At 33.1% G+C, this 23,246-nt stretch overlaps 3 protein-coding genes across 4 annotated transcripts in view; 1 reads left to right on the forward strand and 2 right to left on the reverse strand.

The window, feature by feature from the left end:
• LOC109336191 (zinc finger CCHC domain-containing protein 8) lies at positions 328 to 8,376 on the forward strand. Its single transcript, XM_019572632.1, has 9 exons — positions 328 to 478; positions 588 to 877; positions 1,564 to 1,645; positions 1,848 to 1,923; positions 2,654 to 2,734; positions 3,397 to 3,533; positions 5,577 to 5,829; positions 6,756 to 6,819; positions 7,423 to 8,376. Exons 2-9 carry the CDS (start codon positions 613 to 615, stop codon positions 8,055 to 8,057), a joined length of 1,593 nt encoding a protein of 530 aa, XP_019428177.1. The 5' UTR covers positions 328 to 478; positions 588 to 612; the 3' UTR covers positions 8,058 to 8,376.
• LOC109336190 (probable translation initiation factor eIF-2B subunit delta) lies at positions 9,697 to 14,854 on the reverse strand. Of its 2 annotated transcripts, none has more exons than XM_019572630.1 (7): positions 14,447 to 14,854; positions 13,286 to 13,372; positions 12,633 to 12,979; positions 11,093 to 11,837; positions 10,907 to 11,003; positions 10,574 to 10,628; positions 9,697 to 10,137 (listed from the first exon to the last, which is right to left on the reverse strand). In XM_019572630.1, exons 1-7 carry the CDS (start codon positions 14,844 to 14,846, stop codon positions 10,075 to 10,077), a joined length of 1,794 nt encoding a protein of 597 aa, XP_019428175.1. In that variant the 5' UTR covers positions 14,847 to 14,854; the 3' UTR covers positions 9,697 to 10,074. The 2 variants fall into 2 exon arrangements, with proteins under 2 accessions (XP_019428175.1, XP_019428174.1); XM_019572629.1 differs by having other exon boundaries at positions 13,286 to 13,408.
• Positions 21,920 to 23,246, reverse strand: part of LOC109335545 — a 2,473-nt gene continuing 1,146 nt past the window's right edge. Inside the window, exons 3-5 of the mRNA XM_019571681.1 lie at positions 22,709 to 23,020; positions 22,446 to 22,664; positions 21,920 to 22,369 (exon numbers count right to left, since the gene is read on the reverse strand). Of these exons, the coding sequence (XP_019427226.1) occupies positions 21,920 to 22,369; positions 22,446 to 22,664; positions 22,709 to 23,020 (981 nt within the window). The remainder of the gene's footprint in view (positions 22,370 to 22,445; positions 22,665 to 22,708; positions 23,021 to 23,246) is intronic.

The raw sequence follows: 23,246 nt of genomic DNA on the forward strand, positions 1-23,246 counted from the left end.
CCTAAAATAGTCATATATAAGTCTTTTTATAACCATGTTTTACATTCAATGATTACAAAATTATTTGTAACATATACAAAATTGATTATATCATTGCCTAATAAATTTATTTGGATTTACATATTCCTAAATACCCTTTAAACATATTTTCATTTTAAATTTATATATACTAGTAATGATAAAATTGATATATAGAAATTATGTTTGTTCAATAAGTATAACTTTTACATATTGTCATTACATTATTATCTAACATTCATAATTAATTATTATCGACCCAATAATTTAAATGATAGATAATATAGTGACTATTAACTACCAGTTTTGTACATTTAAAGGACGGCGCACAGACACAACTATCCCACTGTTACTTCAACTTCTACGCTTCTTCTTATTTCTGTTCTCTGCAATAAACTCTCTATACGACGTCGTTCCATGCTATTTCTTTACAATTTCTCGTCTCTTCGTTCCTCTCACAGTATGGTTTTCTTCTCATTTCGATTTGCATTCATATATCTGAGTAATTAACCATATGCATTTCTCTTGTAATTGTGATTTTCTGTTAAAACTTTCATTTTTTGCAATAGGATAAAAAATTAGGGTTTCTTGGATATGGAAGGTGCTGAGAAATTGAATGAGGGAGGTTATGGTGGTGAAGCTGGAAACAACAGATCAGAGGAGTGTATAAGTGATTCTTTGGATAAGGAGGAGAATTTGGTTGAAGATGAGAAGATAGAAATTGAAAATGGTGAGGATTTGGATGTGGGAATTGAGGTGATTGAAACTGTTGTTATGTCTGAGGAAGTGGAAGGAGTGAGCTCAGTTTTGCATGCTGAGAACAAGGGTCCCAATGGAAGCCTTGAGATTGATGGAAGATGTATCCATTTGTGAAATTTAGTTGTTAAAATGTTGTTTTCAAACTCAATTTCTTCGGGTTTTCGCTACTTTGTGATTTGAAAAAAAAATGAAAGTTAAATTCTATTGTTATGAATCCCTATATGTGAAGTGTAGTTTAGATGAGTTAATTAAATACCATTGATTTCTTTGCAATATGTAATTTATATTATGCATGTGCTTGGAGGGAAAAGTAAAGTTAAACTTTGTAATTGAAAAAACGATAAGTCTCTATTCTATCTTTCATAAATTGTATGCCTCTGTGAAATATCTTTTAAACAAAAACTTAATGCTAGATCTGCCAAATGTGTATTAGTATTTTAAATTTTTTACTAGTTGTTCCTTTAGTTGCTTTAAATTGCTTTTATAACAACAGTCTTTGTGAAATGTCTTTTAAATTAAAGCATCAAATGCATATAAAATATTTAAGTTCTGTTTGCTTGTACTTTTAGTCCCTTTATTTTTCTTATCAGAGGCCAGAGCAAGAGTGTATAATTTCAATAAAAGCAAGATTTTCTTCTTTGATTAAGTCTTCTAAGAAGTAATCTTCCTAGTTCTTGTACATTAATATATATTTATGTCATTGATGCTGATGAATATTTGAACAGTTGTATCTCCGATTGTTATGAGACCTGTAGTGTATTCTTTTTCCTTAATATGCCATTTTAGCTGTATCAGGTGCTAAAAGAGCCCGCGTCACTATTGAAGAACATCAGCCTTCAGTTCATTTCGTTTATAAATCCCTCACAAGGTTTGTGCAGTGTCATGGTATTATCCTTTTATGTGGTGGTCGTAAATATTATTTAAACTACATCAGGATTCAATCTATGTATTCAACATCAATAAAAATCAAGTTGTATGTGTTGATATTATTTTTTAACTATTGAAATGACTGATCTTTCAGTTCAGTTTTTGTCAATTGATATCTTGACTTATGTTTGAACATTTTCCAGAGCTAGTAGGCAGAAGCTCGAGGAACTGCTACAGCAATGGTCAGAATGGCACGAGAAACACGTTTCTTCGTCGAATGTAAGACTACTTGTTATATATTTGTTAATGTATGGCAATTTACCTTAATAGAGAATAATTTAGTAAATATATAGAGAATACAATATTATTACTACAAAACATTGAAAAAGAACAGGGATGTGAATATCGTTCATTAAAGGGATATGAATTTGAAATGAAGCTGGAGTTTGTGCAGTTATCATTGTTGAGCTGCAGTCCAAATATTGACTAATGATTGACTAAGATGCACAAAAACAGTTAAATGCCTACTTATTTCATAATAAAATATAGAACAACTGAAGGTATAAGCACTTTTTTAATTTCAAACCAACTTGAGGCTTGTTTTTTTGATGAATGGTCAGTAATTTTGGGATTGTTGATGAGTTTGGACTCTAATCTTCAGATAAAAAAATCCTTATTAATATGTAGCAATCTGACTAATCTTTATTTTACTGGAACCAAGGAAGCAAAAGCTTGATGCCTAAGTCAGAAGTTGTTTTCACTGATGGTTACATTACATGAGATAAGGTCATAAAGGCTTCTTGTTGCTTATATTTGGCTTTAGAGTTTAGACTTGGGTTTTGATAGACAAATTGAATGATCTAGAGTACATTCAGTGGAATGATGGTTAATGTTTGGTGTATTCACTGTATTTGCAAGGGAATGGTGGCAATTGTGCACTTGTACTTTTTAAAAAAAGCAGTTTTCCTGCTTTACTTTACGAAAAATGTTAAGAAGTTTTTTTGTCCAGGATCCTAGTGAAGTGCTGGAATCTGGTGAGGAGACATTTTTTCCTGCTCTAAAAGTTGGCCATGAGGAGGCCTCGGCTGTGGTGAGTTTCGTTAGTCTTTTTATGTGAATCTCTGAATCTGCAAAACTGCAGGTTGTGAAATTTTCAGTTCCACTTGTAAGAAATTTGTCTTCATCACTAGTTTTGAGGGTTAGGGTGGCTGGATTTTTTCTTGCATTGACCTATTACTATCGTCTTAGTCTGAATTGACCTATTCACCTTGTTACTTTTGCCTTTATTAATTTTTATTTTGCAAGAGTGTTAGCCTCAACGCAACGGTAAGATTACCTGTCTTGTGACCTAGAGTTCATGAGTTCAAATCTTGGAAACAACCTCTTCGCTTGTAAGGGTAAAGCTGCATACATCCATACATCTACCCTTTCCAAGACCCCATTAGGTGGGAGTGTCATGCACCAGACCTTCCTTTTTCATTAATTTTTATTTTGCATTCATGATGCCCTTTTCCAAGTGACTTTTGTTCCAACTCTTGCATCATGAGAATCCTCGCGTGGTTGTGGGAAGCATGTCTACGGTCATAGGTTGTGGGAAGTATATTTGCAGTCATAGTTACACCAGTAGCCATTATAAGGATAATAGGCGTGATATTGTATTAGCTAATATGTGCTCTTATCTTGTCAGAAAAGGAAAAGATTATTATTTACTATGTTAGATATATTATATTTTCTTATTTCTTTATGATGCAGCCATTCTGGATGGATAACCAGACAATTAATGATCAGAATAAGGATTTCATTCCTTTAAATCATAATTCTGTGCCTCTATATGATCGTGGATATGCTTTGGGATTGACGTCAGCTGATGGTCCGAGTAATCTGGATGGGTATACACTGCTACTTTGTATTATTTTATATGAAACTGTGGGTGCACTTAACTTCCAGTTCTAGATGGTTTATATGATCTTAAGATGTTTAAAATCATATGATTGGCCTGCTACCTTGTTTTTTGGTTGTCTAATATTGTGATGTTGCACTGCATATGGAAACTTTTGCTTGGAAACTCAACAAACCCTTGATCAATGTGGCTACAGAATTTGGTCTTTTTGGAACGGTACCATACATGTGGATGTTCAATGAAGCCTCTTTTAATTAATGTAGCATTTTGCAGCAGATTTTAGTTGATGTGGCTGCCAATATGGTGTGTGGTTTAGGGGTTGGATTTGTTAGTTAAGTAGTCTATGGTTATAGACATATAGCTTGCAGAATAGTATATATCTTCTGCACTGCTTTGTTTTTCTCTGCAGTGCTTCTCTTTAATGTTGGTATTTGATCATTGAAACATAATTCGCTCAATTTGGCAAAGAACCACAAATTGGTTCGTGCATACCAATTCGTGGTTCTTTTGCAAATTGCTTCTCTCCAGTTCTTGCGTTAATTCCCTGCAAGAAGTGAACCAAGTTTTCACCTACAATTTCAGCCAAAGGAAGAGTAGTTGGTGTCTTGGTGATGTGGGCTCACCTGCATGAATAGGTTTTAACAAACAAGAAAAATTGAAAATTATCGTGGTGTTTCTCTTATGGTGAAGAAATAGTTGATTCACTGCTCTTAATCTACAAGAAGGAGCAATAGAAACAACTGTGCAAGGGGGAGCCACAGAAACCCTACATGTCAATGTCATGGGCTTATTTCAAATTGGCCCATTTTTTTGTTTTTTCCTAATCAAAATGGTCCATCTCACTGAAGCATATCTAAATTATTAAATCATATTAGATCATAAATGACAAATTAAATATGGAATTAGATCAAAGAAAATTAAAATAAAATGTTTTAAAATATATTATTAGTTATTTATAATTAATAGTCAATGGTAATAATATAACTATAGCGAGCATACACTCACATGACTCCTAACTCCTAAATGAAAAAAGAAAGAACTCATCCTCTTTCTTTTTTTATTACCTTGCTTGCATATGTATAGAACATATTAACTAAGTATACCACCACCCAACTATTTGATAGGGTAGTGTGCAGTGTACCCATACCAGTACCAAAGAGAACCACACATCAGGTGACTATGGTATTGATATTGAGGTGTGGTTCTGGAAATTTATTTGTTGGGATGATATGCGTAGCAGAATTCTGTTTTCTTTGTGTTCTCTATCCCTCTGGATGAATAATCATCTCTAGTTGGTATCTGTGTTACCAACGGGGAGAAATTTCACATTGTGATCTTATTAAACAAGAGCAAGTTTTGGTACTTCATTCTTTTGCCACACCCTCTAGTTTTCTTGTTATCATGAGAGAATTGAGACAGAGGCATCAGAAATATTCTTATTGCATTTTATGTTAAAGGCTAAGAGCAAGGGAGGACATATTTGTCGGTGTCAGTTGGATTTTGGCTTACATAAGCACAATCTAAAAACACTTTTCATTTGCTTATTCGTTTTCCTGTTGCTGCAACCATTTTGGTATCTGCATGTTGTAAGTGGATTGTGCCTAAATATGTCAAGGAGCTGCTGTTCTTTCATGTTGAGCAAAAGATCGGGAAGGACATAAAAATAAAGTCATCAAAAACAGTTCCAGGTTGATTCCTATTTACACTTAGTGACAAAAAGAAAAAAAAGGATTTTGGGATTACGGGAACTTCTCCAGATTTTTTATTGTGGAATTGAATTTCATAGATCTTTTTACTTTGATTTCACTTCAAATGTTTTTCTTCTTTTTTAGCATCTTGAAGTAGTTAACTCGTTTTGCATGCATCATATGTTCTGGTGGTATGTGACTAATTCTTGATGAATCATTCAATCACTTATTTAAAAGAGTGTCCTGCTCATTTGTGCAATTTCTATATATTTATTGGAAAGATATACTGTTAGCTTCCATCACAATATTGTGCTGTCTTTGATATTTTTTAAAACTTATTGTAGGGGTCTGGAGATCATTGATGCTGCTGCTCGGTGTTTCAACTGTGGTTCATACAGTCATTCTTTGAGAGAATGTACAAGACCTCGTGACAATGTTGCTGTCAATAATGCTCGCAAGCAACTTAAGTCCCGGAGGAACCAGAATGCTTCTTCCCGCAACCCAACTCGATATTATCAGAGTTCTCCAACTGGGAAGTATGCTGGTTTGAGACCAGGTGCTCTTGATGATGTAACCCGTCAACTCTTAGGCTTGGGGGTAAGACCTGTTATTCAAATTGCTGTTTTGATGTTTTAAGTTTCATAATACACTTTTTAGTTGTAAGGTCTATATTTTCTGGGATTGATAAAATGAAAGAGATGAGGGAAAATAGGATATCCTCGGTGTAGGAAAAACAAAAGATAATCAAGAAAAATCAACATCGCAGCCAAGCTGCTCAATCTCTGCATATCGGAGATATTAACTCCCTGAAACAGACTTGAGCAGAATAGTAGAGAGAAGTCATGTAGACAATCTGCAAATCTCATAAAAGGTTTAGGGTCAAATGTGCTCCTTTAAAGAAGTGAGTGTGTTGCACTCCAACCAAATAGACTAACAGACTGAAAAGACCGTGCACTGCACAAATTATTGCCTCCTTGTTAGTAAACCATTAAATTTTGATCAACATGTGCTCCAATATAGGATGCATATAGTGCTCAATACATAGATAGCATGAAAATGTGAAAAGAGGAGAGGAAAATGCAGAGACTTACAAAAAAATTGAAAATTTAGTATAGTTCAACTATGTTCGTGCATGTGTACCGAATTTCCTTTATTAAAATGTTATATTCAATTTTGCATAAGATAGGGTTAATCATTTGGTTTTTTCACCATATCTTTTTCAAGCTAAATATGAACTTGATTCTTCAAGTTATAAAACCTCTAAACTGTAAAGTGGCTTTATATGTATTATTAGGAAATAAATATTGGAAAAACTTTATATACAGAATGTGTTGGGTGTAGGCATGTAGCAATTTATCAACTCGTTAAACTGGTTGTGTCTAAATAATAATAATAATAAAGAAGTTAGAATGTCTAAATGGGTTGTAATTATGATGAAGTATATAACATAACCATACAATAGAGACTTCTGAGATGCGCGGTAGATTTTTATGGTCTATGAAATTAGAAAATGTTTTATGCAGGAGCTTGATCCTCCTCCATGGCTTAAAAGAATGCGGGAAATTGGATACCCACCTGGATATCTAGGTAAAATACATTTCCTTCACCTCAATTATATCAGTCTTGGAAGTACTAAGTTTGAATATTTTATTTATTGAGCACAATGTAGAAAGTAGAAATATTGATTGTAAAGAAAAAAATAAAACTCTTACAGTCATAATGCTAAGCTGGTTCATTAACACTTTCAAGATAAAAACTTGAAGGAAATTTGAATGGTTGTATAAGTGTAATTACTTAACATATGATATTATTTTTCACTTCTAAAATGTTACTTGAAAAAAAAATTGAAAATGGATGTCAAGTGTATGAGGAATCTTATAAGTGCATTCTATAATTTCAACAATATTTTAAGCAGTGCTTTGGATTACTTTGCCTTTAACAGTGTGTATATTTCTAATTGATATTTGATGTTTAATATGATTATGGACAAGTTTTCTCGACAAAATTTCAAGAAGTCTGCTAAGAGATTGTTGCATGTGTCATTTCTAAACTTAATGAACCTATATCTGTTATTATATATATACTTCTTCTATAAGTTTCTTATTTTTATATTTTTTGATATCAAATTAGTTTATGCCAATTATAGTCAATGCATCTGGGGTACCAAATTTCTCTTGTTTTGGAATTTAGATGTGGATGATGAGGATGAGCCTTCAGGCATCACAATATACACTGATAGGGAGATTGCAGAACAAGAGGATGGGGAAATTATGGAAGTAGATAAATCGAAACCAAAACAGAAAATGACTGTTGAATTTCCTGGAATAAACGCTCCGGTTCCAGAAGATGCTGATGAAAGATTGTGGGCTGCTGGGGCTGCACCCTCGAGTTATGACAGAAACTTACCGCAGCACAGGTCAAATCATAGTACAGATTATGGCAGCAGAGGACATTTTCGTGATCAGAGACCGCCAGGGGATTTCAGGGATGATGCTCCTCCAGGGGATCCAGGATTTAGTTCACCCAGGTTTAGTTTTCATCCGAGGTATGGTGGACATGATTCTGCCCAAAGAAGTCCTCCAAGGTCGAGATTCCAATCAGAAAGGGGTAGGAGAAGTCCTTTGCATGATGAAGAATCCTCACATCCTAGTTCCTTCCATTCTCTATATTACTCATCATCTTCAGAGAGGCTTCCCTCACCCCGGGACCGGGATTCAGGTAGACATGGAAACCGGAGCTCTGGAAGCCTGTATGACAGAGACCGAGACCGTCCATCCCAAAACAGAGACATTTCAGAAGACCGGCACTATCGCAGTCGAAGGTGAGTAGGCATCAACAGGGTTGTATCGGTAGGTTTTGAGAAGATACATTTCCACCATTCATAGGTTGAAATCATGTTTACCCTTTTACTTGTTAGGGACCAATTTTACAATGTTTTGGTGAAGTTGACAGATTTAGCCATTTTCTGATAGCTTTTGTTCACTCTCGTTTATTTGTTACTAGGATTCATAACTGAAAAAACCATCTCCTTTCTTTTATTTGCTTGTACAATGGATTATCACATGTATTACTGTTGTGTCATTTTTACAGAATATTTGGACAGTTTGTGAAACAAGTGGAGGTTTTACATATGTTTAAAATCTTTGCCATATAATAAGTATCACTTTGTTGTGAATTTTCCACTTTTTTTGGATATGACAGTATGTGATTTGATCAATTACTAGTTACTAGCAAATATGATAATGAACGGGGTGTTGGTTCAAGGGGTACATGTTTGATTTCCCTTAAGTAATGTTTTGGGTTCGAGTCTTGTGGATGAAAAAAATACCCGCTGGGAGAGTTAGCTCCACATACAGGTGGATGTTCCCGGCTCGGACAGGATTGTCTCCAGCGCGAGGATATTTGTGGGAACCAAAAAAACCATGTGTCGCTGTCTGTGATTGGTTAGAAAAATAATTAACTATTAAAATTTTAATTTAAATACATTTTATCAACCAATCATAATCTTGGCACATTGAGTAACATACATTATGGAACAATAAATGTGTTCCGGATAATGAAAGGTACAACATATTATTGAAGAACATTGGTGTTACTCTCTCTAAAGATACCATTAAAAATGTAAGCAATGTTAGACTGCAAAACCATGCGAATTTAACATTGAGTAGGTTAGATATTCAAGTCTTTGAATTCTCATTTTGTGAAAGATACTAAAAAAATTGAGAATTTTTTTCACTAGCTATTTGAAAAAAGATTGTCAATCTACATTTAGATACTTAATGGAACAATAATGAATCAAATGATTAGCAAGAAAGTTGTGGTTTTTCAAATCAAAACCCCATATACAGATACATGCATCACCCATTTTGCAAGATGTTGGGCAACCCAATTGTCTTTTCTATAATTATAGAAGGAAAAAGAAAACTTGAAAATTATAATAAAATAAAGTTCGACAAAGAAAATGCTTATTTAAAGTAATAATAAAATAGTAGTTATTTAATTTGCTTCAAGAAAGGTCATATTGACTATATGAAGAGAATTAGTTTTTACAAGAGTAAAAACTTATTTTGACTCGTCAAAATTTTTTTATTGTACCAATTTAATCTTTATAAAATTGAAAAACTTAAAATGATTAAAAAAATACTAAGTGTGAGTCAAAATAGTCATTTTTAACATTTCTCATTATTCCGGGAATGGTTAGGACTCATATCCATAATCTATGAGTACAAGTTTATAATTTACAGATTTGTATTTTTATTATTTTGGAATCAAATTAGTACACAAAAATTTATAAGGACTAAAAGTATCTCTTCACACTTCTTATAATTTATATGTATGTTGTAGTGTATGCATAAATGTAGATTGAATTGAACCAAAAGGTTAAAGAAACAAAGGAAAATAAGTGGTGTTCATAGTCTCGTAGAAATTAGATCCAACTCATCCAAGTAAATGAGCACATCAAAATACAAGACCAAACTAAACTCATTGAACACAATTATTCAGCCACAACTTCCAAAAACAGCTACATTGAAAAGAAATTAATAAAAACTTTCTACATCAAAATTGTGACTGAATAAGAATAACTTATCCAAATCTGAACAATACAAGAAAAAAGAACAGTTACAAATGAAAATGCAGAGCTAAATCTGCGTGGAGAGGCGAAAATTGGCACTCTTTGCTAGACAGGCAAATACAGAAATGTATACATTATTCCAAAATAGGAAAATGTTACATAAACATGCATCACAACAATCTTAAAATCTATGGTTGCTCGGCTGATTCGGAGTAAAAATGAGGATTTTGCGCCGCCCACATGATTGAGATGACCCACGTTTGCTTAATTTATATCCAGACCTGTTCTCTTCCATATTCTCTCACAACTACAGGCACACTTGTAGGAGGAACCTGCCAGAATATAAATGTGAACCAAATATATCTAACGCGTAAACCATGTCATGGTTTAAGTTGGAGAAAATATGCATGTACCAAGGGATTTGTTGTTACAAGTATTAACAAGTTCATTAAGGTATGGTTTCTTGTCCTTTATTCTTCTAGTGTCCCTATTCTTTTCAATAACTCCCTTTTGCTTATATATTCAGGGAAAGAGAGGAAATGTTAAAGTTTATTTACGGTGTATTTGACTAAGTACGCCTGAAAGTTTCGTTTTTTCTTTAAGATTTTTCTATGCTAAAATTAGTGAAAAAGTTTATGCTCTCAGTATATCTATCCAAAGACAAGTTGGACAATGAAAATTATGAAGTGACAGGATCAAATGCACTATAGGAATACTTTAGCAGCAAATATATGAAATTATACATCCATTTAAAATTCCAGAACTTACCATGCCATAATCTGTGACTATCATTGAAACATAATCTGAAGGTGTTGCATCATAACTGCCATCAATTTAGAAAGAAGAGGGTTAGAGTCAGGATATAACAACAATGTTTTAAAAACCGATAGACATCGAACTAGTGAGAGCTGACTCATGTTTTGATTACTTTAGTCAGCTAAATTAATGAACTTGAGATCGAACCAGACAGCATAATAAAAAATTATCAAAGCAATAACATGGCTAGTTAACAGTGTAACTGGTTGAACCTGCCAATCTAATATGATTTTAAAAACATTGAATGACAATTTGGCATTGTATTCTATCAACACAAATGCTTACATCAGATTTAAAAGTTGCAGATTTTCGATATTGGCCCAGCCATCCAAGTAGTTGACATCACCTCTACCCGAAACATTAGAAATGACATCAGGATCCCCTGCAAGAACATCATATAAACATCAGGTAAAAGGCCAATGGTAAATAGTAAATAGAATCTTCATCATCTACAACTGTTAATATACATACCGAGTTCATTCGAGCATATTGAATCCAGCTGCACCCTTTCATGAAATTTATAGGCCTCACAACATACGATGACAGGTACATGGAACGTGTGAGCAACCATTGCAACAGATGCCGCCCCAACACTTGAATAAACTGTTCCATTGGATAACACGGATGCGGCACCCAGAAAAACTCGAGTAACTTCATGCATAATGTAGGAAACAGCGTTTATATGAGTGTATGTACAATTAAGACCTTTCTCCACAAGCCTGCGAAGCAAAAGTTTCCCTCTAAGCTTTGGACGAGAGTCAACTACCACTACACGGAATTGTTTTCCTAACTCATGTGCATGTAACAGTAACATCTCAACTGCCAATGACGACCCATAAGTTAGAAGAACATCACCATCTCTTATCTTTGTGACAGCATGCTTGACTATCACCTTGTTGGCAAGTATAATCTTCTCACTTATAAAACGTTCAATATCTGACTGAAGAGAAATTTTTGCTTCTGAGTCGGACAGGGCCAAAGGTAGCTTGGCTATTCGGCTTTTGAGAAATCTAATTGCATTTCCCATGCTGATTGAAAGAGGTCTACACTCAATAAGGAATGAAACATAGCTACTTATTTTTGCTGTTAAGTCTCTCACTAGAGTCTTCTCAGGTGGAACCCGATAGTCCTTGATGGCCTCTTGAAATGCTTGAAGCATTGCAATACAACGATCATTGCCACAAGATATATCCCCAAGCAGATACTGCAATCCCACCTGACAACCACAGTGAAGATCAATAAGATTTGATAAAGGAAAATGATTATGCCACACCACCTTTTTAGGTGTAGGTGGTGTATGGAAAAGTGATATAGAAAGAGATGTGATGGAAAAGGAAGAGAGATATAGAAAGATGAGGTGTAAAAGGAAGTGAAAGAGAAAAAACTGTAATTATATCATTACTCTTTGATAAAATATATGTAAAAAGGTCTAATTTTCAGAGCAGCAACAAAAGTCCTAATCACTGTCCTATCCACTAGAACATCATGAAACTTTTATCACAATTTGACTCATTAAAGCATATTGTCATATAAATGAAGGTGGCTAAAGGCAATTTAATTACATTTGGATCTCATTTAACTTGACTTCTTAAGTAGCAGATAGTATATAAGGTAAGATGATACAGTGCAATATATAGCCGAGTCGATAACTATACCTAATGCTAACTATTTGCACAGATTTATTTCCCTTTGAAAATTTACAAAATCAGAGCTGCTTAAACTACACTGCTTCAAATGATCTACTACTTGGTCTTTCTTTCACCCCCTCTTGTTTCTCTCTTGTACTGACACCTAAGGAATGAAGGTTGCACAACATTCCATCTGAAATATAACCCATGTGGTTGAACTTGAAATTAAGCCTATATCATCGTCTGGACATGATTTTGATCAACCATCAATGAACCATATAATGTCACCTATCGGGAAGACCGTTCATAATTTTACTGCTAGTGAAAAACTTTGAGACCCTACAATAAATATGAATTGTATTGCAAATAACAGTATAATATACCTTATAAACAGCAGGATGCACAGAATCAAGATGGAAAAACTTTGCCTCAAGATCTGGAAGCTGACTACCATGTTCATATTGTGGTAAATGCCTGAACAACTCGACCCTGTTCCTAGCTTCAGTTTGTTTCACCACTGCTCGGCGTCTAGCCTTCTCCACTCTGTTCTTGTCATCATACTGCATACGTGGTTGAGGAACATCCTTCTTTCTATCCTTTTCTGGTGGATCACCTGCCTTCTTCTCAGAGGCTGCAGCTGCAGAATTATCAAGTTTCTGTGCGGGTTTTGCAGCTTTAGCTGGTTTTGCATTTGCGGAAGTAGCAGCTCCATATGCCTTATTTCCTTCAGCTAGTGACAAGTTTTTCATCAACAAGCTAACCAATTAGCATCATCATCAGTTATGCAGAAAAGAATACACATGAAAGAAAACTATAAATTCCCATTTTTGGCTTTTAGAAATCATTCGAAAACAATATTTGAGTCCATGTACACTGAGCAAACGCCTGAAAAAATATTATGTCCAAATAGACATAGCTGAATAAGAAACACATATAATCGAAGATATATCCACGGTAAATGCACTTCCAGACTTTCAGTGAGATAGCTCAAAAAGTAGTAACAGTTCTGATAAAGCAAGAACACACTAATACATACCTTTTTCAGCTCGTTGAGCTTCTTGAAGAGCACGTCTTTCAGCTCTTGAGGTTTTCGGTTTCTGTTGTTTTAATTGGTCTTTCATTTCTGCTGATCCTCCTCCTTTGTTTGACTTTTCTTTTTCTAATTGGGGATTGAAAAAGAAGAAAATGGATAAAAAACTCAAACCAATAAAGAAAAGAAAATTTGATCATAAATGGAGACAACAATTTTTCTCATTAGATGACATTCACACATACTGGGAAAACAAGCAAATCAGGCATATTCAACAACTATACATCATAAGTTCAAACTTGCCAATGGTATTAAAGTCAACATTAGGGGAATATAAGAGAACAAAAAGAAACTAACATCTTGCGAAAAGAGATATATCCCCTTTAATAAATAGAATAAAACCTCAATTCATTTCTAGTCAATATAAGTTTTATATGTATTGTATGTCCAGGTAATGGAATTTACTATTTACCTAAAAAGTAATAATAGTTTTAGCATATTCAAAGAATTCAAAGAAGACCCTTCATTGTACGCCAATCATGTCTCAAAAGGATCCTCCGGTCTCCACCAACAGTGCATGACATATTCAAATTCACAAATCCAAAGAGAGTCCCTTCCTTTCTGAAACTCATTAAATTACTTTGCAAGAACAAGATCATAGGCTCTATCTAGAATCTCGATCAAATCAAATAGTCTCTTACTTTCTATCTCAAGTACATACTTCATAAATCAAAAGCCACACTTTACTATTGCTATTAGTCTCCTTATAAGAACATAGCTTTCCTGCAAACTAAAAGTGAAAACCAAACCAAAAAGGAGTTGATCCAATGGTGTAAGGTCTCACTGTATCCTCAAATATAGTACAAAGCCCAAAGACAAGATTCGATCCCGAACTCAATCAGCCGTGCAGCTCGAAATGAATTAATTTCTAATCCATATAAGCTCAGCAAAACTAAAAATTCATTAAAACTCATATTTACAAACTTAAACCCGAATTTGAGAGCATCACACACAAAGAAATAACAAAACTAATCAAATCTAATCATGCATTTTCAAATTCAACTCAAAATTCCTCATCCAAAACTAGTTCAAACAAAGCAAAATATAATCTAAACCAAATCAAAACTCAACAAATCCTTAAAGCAAAAAGCTGAATAACAATCTAACCCGAACCACCACTCTTCTTCATCGCCGTGCTCAAATCAAATCCACCACATGGATACGACGAAGCAACCTTTCCACCACCACTATTCCCCTTCGCGCCACCCTCACCGGAAGCCGCCATCATACTAGAATAAGAAGCAGACAACGGCGAAGGCAAATGCACAGACGACAACGGAGAAGTAAAGAAATCGGCGGCGGCGGAGGAGTAGGAATGCGGCGGAGGAAGAAGGCGAGAGTGGAGGAGGAGGTTATCGGAGAGGTGGCGAGAGGGAGGAATGATAACGGGCGAAGAAGGAATATGATTCGGGTCGGGTGGACCCGAATGAGATGGGTCGGGTGGAGCTCCGGAAGTGAAGAATCCGACTTGGCGTATTTTAGGGATAGCACGACCAGGAGGATCCATTCAAATGTGTTTCGTTATTACTTACTATTTTAGGGTTTATGAAAATCATTTATAAAGAGAAAAATATATATGCATTAATCGTGTATAAGTTTTATACACTGTTACTGTATTCTTCATCATTGATATTTAGTAATTTCTGACTTTTTAGAAAAAATAATGAAAATGAACGGTGAATAATGTGATGTCTGTATATAAATCTTTACACTAACCGTGTATAAATTACTTCTTTTTTTTATTTAGTGAAATTTTTATACATAATTAATATATCATTTATTATTTAATTATATTTCTTTTTTGAAGAATCAATAATAAATAAACATGCATAAATAATAAATAATATAATAATAATATATAAAACTCATCTAGTATGAATCATAAATTTGTTTCTCTTATATATTTTGTTGTTTTTAAATCAAGTTATAATAGGATACAATGGGTGGGACCCACATCTATAAGTGGATATCAAGATGGATAAGAGATATTGATGGGTATGAAACATTTAATTATATATTTTGAAATAATTACTATATATATATATATAAATAGTTATGGTCTAAATGATAATATATTTACATGATTTCAGGGTAATAAAAAATAGATTATATATAATCTCAAAATAATAAAAAATTATAATTTATATAAACTATTTATTGAAATTAATTTTATACTTATATGGATCTAATATGGATCCAATTAAGTGATTTTCTTTTTATCTTAGAATAGCTCACTTTTGATATCCTAAATACCTAGCTTATGGAGAGACATTGGCTAAAATATGCATTGAATACTAGCAATTTAAGATTAACCTAAGTAACAAGTACATATTTGAAATGAATAAAAGGAATCTGCTTGAGGTGTACCATTTTGTTGACCATGTGACATGTGATTTCTTTGTTTAGAGCCCTCTTGATCTCAACTTTAAAGTTAACTTAATTGAGTAGTTTCTAGACCTTAATTAATCTAATTAATTTTATTAATTTCCTCAACTAACCTAATTGTACACATCTTAAATTTAATGAGTACAATTTGGTTTAGTATTCCCTAAGGTTGGAAACAGGTTAGACTAGACCAAATTTTACCTTAAACAAACTCAATCTATATAGCATATAGGAGTCTGGGTCTGGTCTGTAATTCTGTTTAATTTTTTTTTCAAAGCCTAGGTTTGACCTGTATAAAAACCTAGTCTGGCCTATTATCCTGTTTAAAAGTCTGTTATACTATATAATATTAAAATATGTCATCATGTATACATTTAAATATGTTAATATTTCTACTTTTAATTAGATTTTTCTAACACTAACAACTAAATTATATTTTTGTATACATTTTTATATTAAAATTACTTATATATTATAATATTACATATATTAAAATTGTATAATATAAATATATTGCATAATATAACTAAATAGGTCGGTCTGTCAGGTTTAATAGACATTTTGGATGACCTAAAACCTGACCTGTTAAAGTAAATAGGCTTTTTAAAAAGCCTAAGTCTAACATGTTCACGAAAAAAGTCCGACCTGATATAGCCTTTATAGGCCAGATAATATCCTCTGATAAGCGGCCTGACCTGTTTCCACCCTTAGTGCTGCCATTATCACAATTATATGTCTCCATCTCACTCTAGCTTTCATGGTCATTTTGGTTTTCACTAAATAGGGTTATTGCATAGTATAAGAAGGTTGTGTATGATTATTGGGTGTCTTCATGTATGTCCTTCTTTATAAATTTAATAAATATTGTAGCTACAATTTTTGCTAGGGTTTTGAACATTTAAAATGTAGCACATGATTCTTACATGTGGGTTATTGGAAATATTAGAAATATCAATGATATTCTCTCACCTTTTTGGATAAAGAATTAATCCATTTTTGGGTTTGTGTCTATCCCTCCCAACAAGTGTTGCTCTCAGAAATTGAACATTTGATCTTTTAGTTATCCTGAGGATCTAACGGGATGTTACTCCACTAGACCAACATATTGTTCGTAACTATTTGAAATTTTTGCTTTGAGGTGTATGATTTCATTTTTTTTAATCGGAAACAAAATAATTTCATTAAAGAGGTATCACGAAGGTACAAGAGAGTTACAGTAAGTTGCAAGACTTAAAAAATCATAAAAACACAAGATGACATGTCTAAGGAATAAAAGTTGTTCAAAACAATTTCAAGAAATATTCGCAGAGATTGATAACCCAGACTGAATAGGGCAGTGTGAGCTTGCCACATTTGCTATTAATCTAAAGACAAGACTTTAATTACTTTCACTGCTTCTACAACCTGTCGTGCCGATGTCTGAGTTGAATTGAATATAAAATCATTTATGTCTAACAAATATACCATATTATTGCTAACCATATTCTAATCCAAAGCTTTCGACATTTGTTGTTGATTGACATGCCCATATGGATGGTAAAGTGGGAAGATGGATCTGAAGGGATGACAATGCTAAGATCAAGCCAATTGTACATCAATTACCAAACTTAATAAGTGAACATGCATGGAAAATTTACTTGGATAGTGTAGTTTGACTACACTATCACAAGTTTAGTATATGTTTCAAAATATTTACAGAAATAGTTATTTTTTAGGGAAGTCGTGGATGGGATCGGTGTTGAACCATGGACTTCTAGGTTCCCATAAAAACCAAGAACCACTAGGCTACATAATTATTTTATTACTAATATACAATGGAAGTCATGTTTAGGGTACACAACTTCCATGGAGAGAGAATATGTCAGGGAAGTCGTGGATGAGATACACTACTTCTGTAAATATTTTGAAACATATACCAAACGTGTGACTATCCACGTAAATTTTCTGAACATGCATGATGAATAAGAGGTGTTGAGAATATTTTGGTTGCTCGTCACAAAATCTGCATAAGGGTCTTCCTCCCTCCGATGGAATGATTCCCCTTGTAAGTAAGGCTTCAATGGTTGTCAATCTTTCTAGAAAGAGTCTCTAAGCAAGTGCAACAACCTTTAATGACGCTTTTGATTTTCATTGGAGATTAGTAGGTTGCATTGTGAATGTATTCATGTTAATGTATCTATTTGCAAAAAACTTGTAAGCAAATTTCATATAATAAATGATTGATTTGTTATGGGACCATAGCCAAAATGTAATATATGTCTATGAATTATATGTCTTCAAGGAAGTGTTGTGGGATAAGATGTAACACCTCAAACCACTATGCTAAATAGATTAGTAGTTAAACAATTGAAACTATCACATTGTGTACCAAAACAAATAACCTCAAATACATTGGATTTTTTTACATTGTAATTAGTAATATAACAATTTGGACCCTACATTTTCGTGAGCATAAAGCCAATACTTTATTGGTCTTATTATTGATATATATTTTTAAACAAAATTATGTCCGAGTCTCATAAATAATACAAGGGGCGTGATACAAATGTGTGAGAGAGCTTTACTCCTAAAATGGGTAACTTCAAAATTATTTCAATGTAAATTTATTAATACTAAGGGTTAGTTTTGGAGTTGAATTTTGGAGAGGAAATGAGGGAAATGTTGGAAAGTAAGTCCCACATCGCCGACCTCATTGTCTCGATAATAATTTAAATACATGTTGGACTACTCCTCTTATTGCCAATTGGTTTTGAGATGGAACCTTAACATGGTATCAGAGCCAGAGCCCAACTTCTTTCCGGTTGTCATGAGCCAAAAAAATACTCTTTAGTCTCGCCTGGTAAACATGAATGATAAATGATGTAATGACAATATATAAAACTTTTACGCTATTACATATGTTTTCTCTCAAGATATATATAGTGTTGCCAACTTGCCATGTTGGTAACAAGGGAAGCTTTGTGATTCTGCATCTGATGGGTTGGTATGCAAGCCAGGCAAAAAAGAAATAGGTAGAGATAGAGTTATGTCATGAACTAGCTTCCATATACAAATGATGCAGAATCTATATATGCAAAGTACTCATTTCGAATTTTATGAGAACTAGTGTATGGGAAATCATTTAATATGTATATTTCTGCACAATATATAATATTGGATTTGATGCTCATCATTGCAGCAAATCTGTATCAAAAATGTGACTTGGGAAAAGGATGGAGGAGAAAAAGAAAAATGAAATATATAAGATGATATTTATGGGAGTAATTAGATGGTCTAATAGTTAGGGTGAATGATTTAAGGAATGAAGTGAAAGACAAGTTTCACTCATAACAAATTAAAAAAAGAATTCATAAAGTGATATGATAGTTAAAGTGAAATGTTTAAGGAATGAAAGTCAAAGATATTAAGACTTCGAATCTCATCCCAACAATACTAACATGCTATGAACACGCAACTACTATACTACTATCTCGGGAGTCTCTACAATGACATCATGCGAAAGATATTTTAAGGTGTTCTTAACACATAGTAGAATAAACATGGATCTATTTGTGTCTAAACTTATATATAATAAAAATATTGTATATAAAATGTGTATACAATTGTAGTTTCTGAATCTTTAAAGTTGTTCTTTAAAATTATGAAGACTCTACACGTGTATCCACACCGAGACCAATCTTTGCTATTAACTCTTTGAACCAATGCAACAGAAAATAAAGTATTCTAAAATTAAGATTTGTTACTTACAAAAACTCTTATATATGTACATGCATCAAATAACGAAGAGAAAAAATTGCATAAAAAGGATAACACAAAATTTCTTTTGTTATTGCCAATACAGTGAAAGAAAACTCTTCCTCTCTCTATTATTACGTTGGTGTATTGTTCACTCAACAACCTACTAAAATAAACATATACATGAATATATATATATATATATATATATATGTGTGTGATGCATGCACTATGCAATGTTATGCTGGAAAAAAGTCCCTCCATTTTTTGGATATCAAAAGACATCTATTCATATTATATATATATATCTATATATATTACAACTCTTCAAGTGGTACTATAAATTTGAAATGTTGCAAACTAATTACTACATATTGTTTTAGAAAACAACATAATAACTTATTTTTTATTTTATTTTTCAGCTATATATAAATGTTATAGAATATTTATTTTTTTTTATTTAAATTCTTGGTGCTAGCAAAGAATTAAAATAATATTTCATAAAATTATTTATTTTATGAAATTAAATTCTCCAATTTAATTATCAAATAATATAATTATTTCGCAAAGATTAGAACATTAGTTAGCATGTGACCCTATAGGTTAAATACTAAACTGATAGTAAATAATCTAAATTAGTTTACTAATCAAGGTTGTCGCCTAGCAACACCCATTAACGACCAGATAACATGAAGGAATATATATTTTACTTTTAAGAACCACTAGAAGATTAATTGAAATAGTTCATTCCATCTTTACAACCCTTGACTAACTTTAAAGTATGGTACGATTGTCAAACTTTAATAAGTTGTCATGATGACTCAAGGAAACTCATTTCTTTATTCATTGTAATATCTTGACCAATGTCTTATTTTATTGTAGAGCTCAAACTCAGTACCAAGAGTTGATGGATTCTTTCTTGATTAATCATTAATTCTACACGCATTTAATCATACATAATATTCATTCAAATAACGTCCTAAGACATTATATGTCCGAAATCAAAGTATAACAAATAACATGTTAATTACTATGTTAATCTCAGGTTAAAAGAAACTATTTCATTTCTTCTTGAGAATCTCCTATTGACAATTTAAGGTAATCTTAACTATTAGGAATTCTCAGTTAAGTCAGTTCAATGATCATATCCACATATGCATCATCTATATGTGTAATTTAATAAATGAGATATATTAATATATATCCAATAAATATTGTCACACATATATTGATCTATCTGAGTCATTGATGTCCTATTCTTAATGATTCTATGATCAAGAACAATTTAGACCAAAAATTATGGAAGACATGTTTCTCATTATTATAATTTCTATTGTAATAACAAGTCTTTAATTTTTAATCAATGACCTTATCATATAATCTATTTAATTAAATAACATATATGATAAAATAAATAAATACAATTACTTTAATTGTATTTAATGATAGATTGGATCTTAGACATAAATGTAGAAATACACAAATATATTTCCAACATCATGACCACAATTATGACTCTATTGTCATATTTTCTCATAATCTTCTATAAATCCCATAATTTAAAACACTAGTTAGCGAGTAATCACTACTTTATCTAGTTTCATCACATATATGTAAGAATGAGATTGCAACTAAGAGGGAGAGTGAATTAGTTTACTTAAAAATTATGGCCAATTTTTACTGCAATATCAAGAGTTAAGAGCAACGAAAATAGTTTGCAGAAAATAACAAGTAAATAATTGAAGAGATAAAGAGAGAAGAGAGTATACCAGAATTTTATACTGGTTCACATTCTTCTTCATCGAAGGTTACGTCCAGTACTCTTGTAGCACAAGAGATTTTCCAGTAAATATTATGAGTTGTAATTGTAATATCTCACCCTGAGACTTCTATGTACCTTACACACTTACTAATACTTATCACATTGGAAAACACATTTTCAAGTACCTTTATACCTTTTCTTACTACACCCCTGAAAGAAAGTATTTACAATGAATGAAGAATTATAACAGTGACTTGGATTGTCTTTACAAGTATGAAATATAATATCACTTGCAATCCAATAACTCTCTTGTATACTAAGTAAGATTGCTCAATAGGTTTGTAAAACGTAACTTGAAACAATTACTTCAAGTAACTAAGAAAAATTCTGTTTTGAAAGTTTAAGAACTGAGTGCAAAAGTGCAGAAAAATAGTGAGAGAATTTTTCAGAATTGTGTGAGAGCTGTATAAAAGTTGTATGTTGTGATTATGAGTTTCAATACATTTATATAGGTTTTCCAACCAGCAAAAATGCCTATTTGAAATGGTAGGAATAGATTGGAATGAAACCATATCTTTTGGGTTGAAACTCATTCACTTTGAATTTGAAAATCTAATGCAACAACTCTCAGTAACCGATTACAATATTGAGTAATCGGTTACCCAAATGTTCTGTCCAACATTGAATTTAAAATTCACTTAGAGTAATCGGTTACCGAAAAGCCTATTACCCAGACACCCTAAATCCCTCCACCAGGGGGAGCCTCTCTTAAAACACTCAGGATTAGAGAAACCACCTGACCCTCCCATCCTAGCAACATATCTAGAACGAAGAACTCTCACCCAAAGAGCATCACACTCAAAAAGAAGACGCCACCTCCATTTACCCAACAAAGACAAATTAAAAAGACTCAAGTTTTTAACACCAAGACCCCCCTCCCCTTTAGACCTACAAACCTTACTCCAACTCACCCAATGAACACCTCTTCTATCCTCCCCTCGACCCCAAAGAAACCTTCTCTGAATTTTCTCCAACTCAAGGATAACAGCAACTGGAGCTTTAAAGAAAGAAAAGAAATAGATAGATAGAGAGTTAAGAACCGACTTGATGAGAGTGACACGACCACCAAATGAGATAAGATTGTGTTGCTAAGAAGAGAGCCTTTTTTTAAAAGGATTCAATGACAAGAGACCACGTAGCAATCCTCATAGGGTTGGCACTAACTGGAATTCCTAAGAATTTGAAAGGAACAAAACCAACACAACAAAACAGCTTATGAACCGCCATCTGAACAAAGTCTTCATCAGAGTTGATACCAATAAATTGACTTTTATGAAAATTAATCCGCAACCCAGAGACCAGCTCAAAACATTTCAGGATGCTTTTAAGGACCATGATATTCTCAGCAGACTTAGCACCAATAAGCAAAGTATCATCACCATACTGCAGATGCGAAATAAGGACCTTGTCTTTACCCACCTCATAACCTTTGAATAACCTTTTAGCCACCCAGATCTCATAATCCCAGCAAGACCCTCAACAACAATAAGGAAAAGGAAAGGGGCAATTGGGTCACCTTGTCTCAGACCCCTAACAATATTGAACTCACTAGTAGGACTCTCATTAACCAGGATAGACACTGAGTTAGATTGAAGGCAACTCTTAATCCAATTCATCCACTTAACGCAGAAACCCATCCTTTCCATCATATATAGAAGGAAACTCCAGTTAACTGAATCATAAGCTTTTTCAAAATCCACCTTAAAGATGAAGCACTCCTCATTTTTATTCTTCCTAGCCTAGTCAATTATCTCATTAGCAATAACCACTTCATCCATAATATATCGACCTTTTAGAAAAGCAGTCTGACATTCAGAAATAACAGAAGGAATAATTTTCTTGATACGAACCGCGAGGAGTTTAGAGATGATCTTCTGGATGCAGCCAACAAGAGATATCGGTCTAAAGTCACCAAGCCCTTGCGGGCACCCATTCTTAGGAACCAACACAGTGAAAGAGGCATTG

Source organism: Lupinus angustifolius, chromosome LG20 (assembly GCF_001865875.1).
Source record: "Lupinus angustifolius cultivar Tanjil chromosome LG20, LupAngTanjil_v1.0, whole genome shotgun sequence".
Classification (NCBI taxonomy): Eukaryota; Viridiplantae; Streptophyta; class Magnoliopsida; order Fabales; family Fabaceae; genus Lupinus; species Lupinus angustifolius.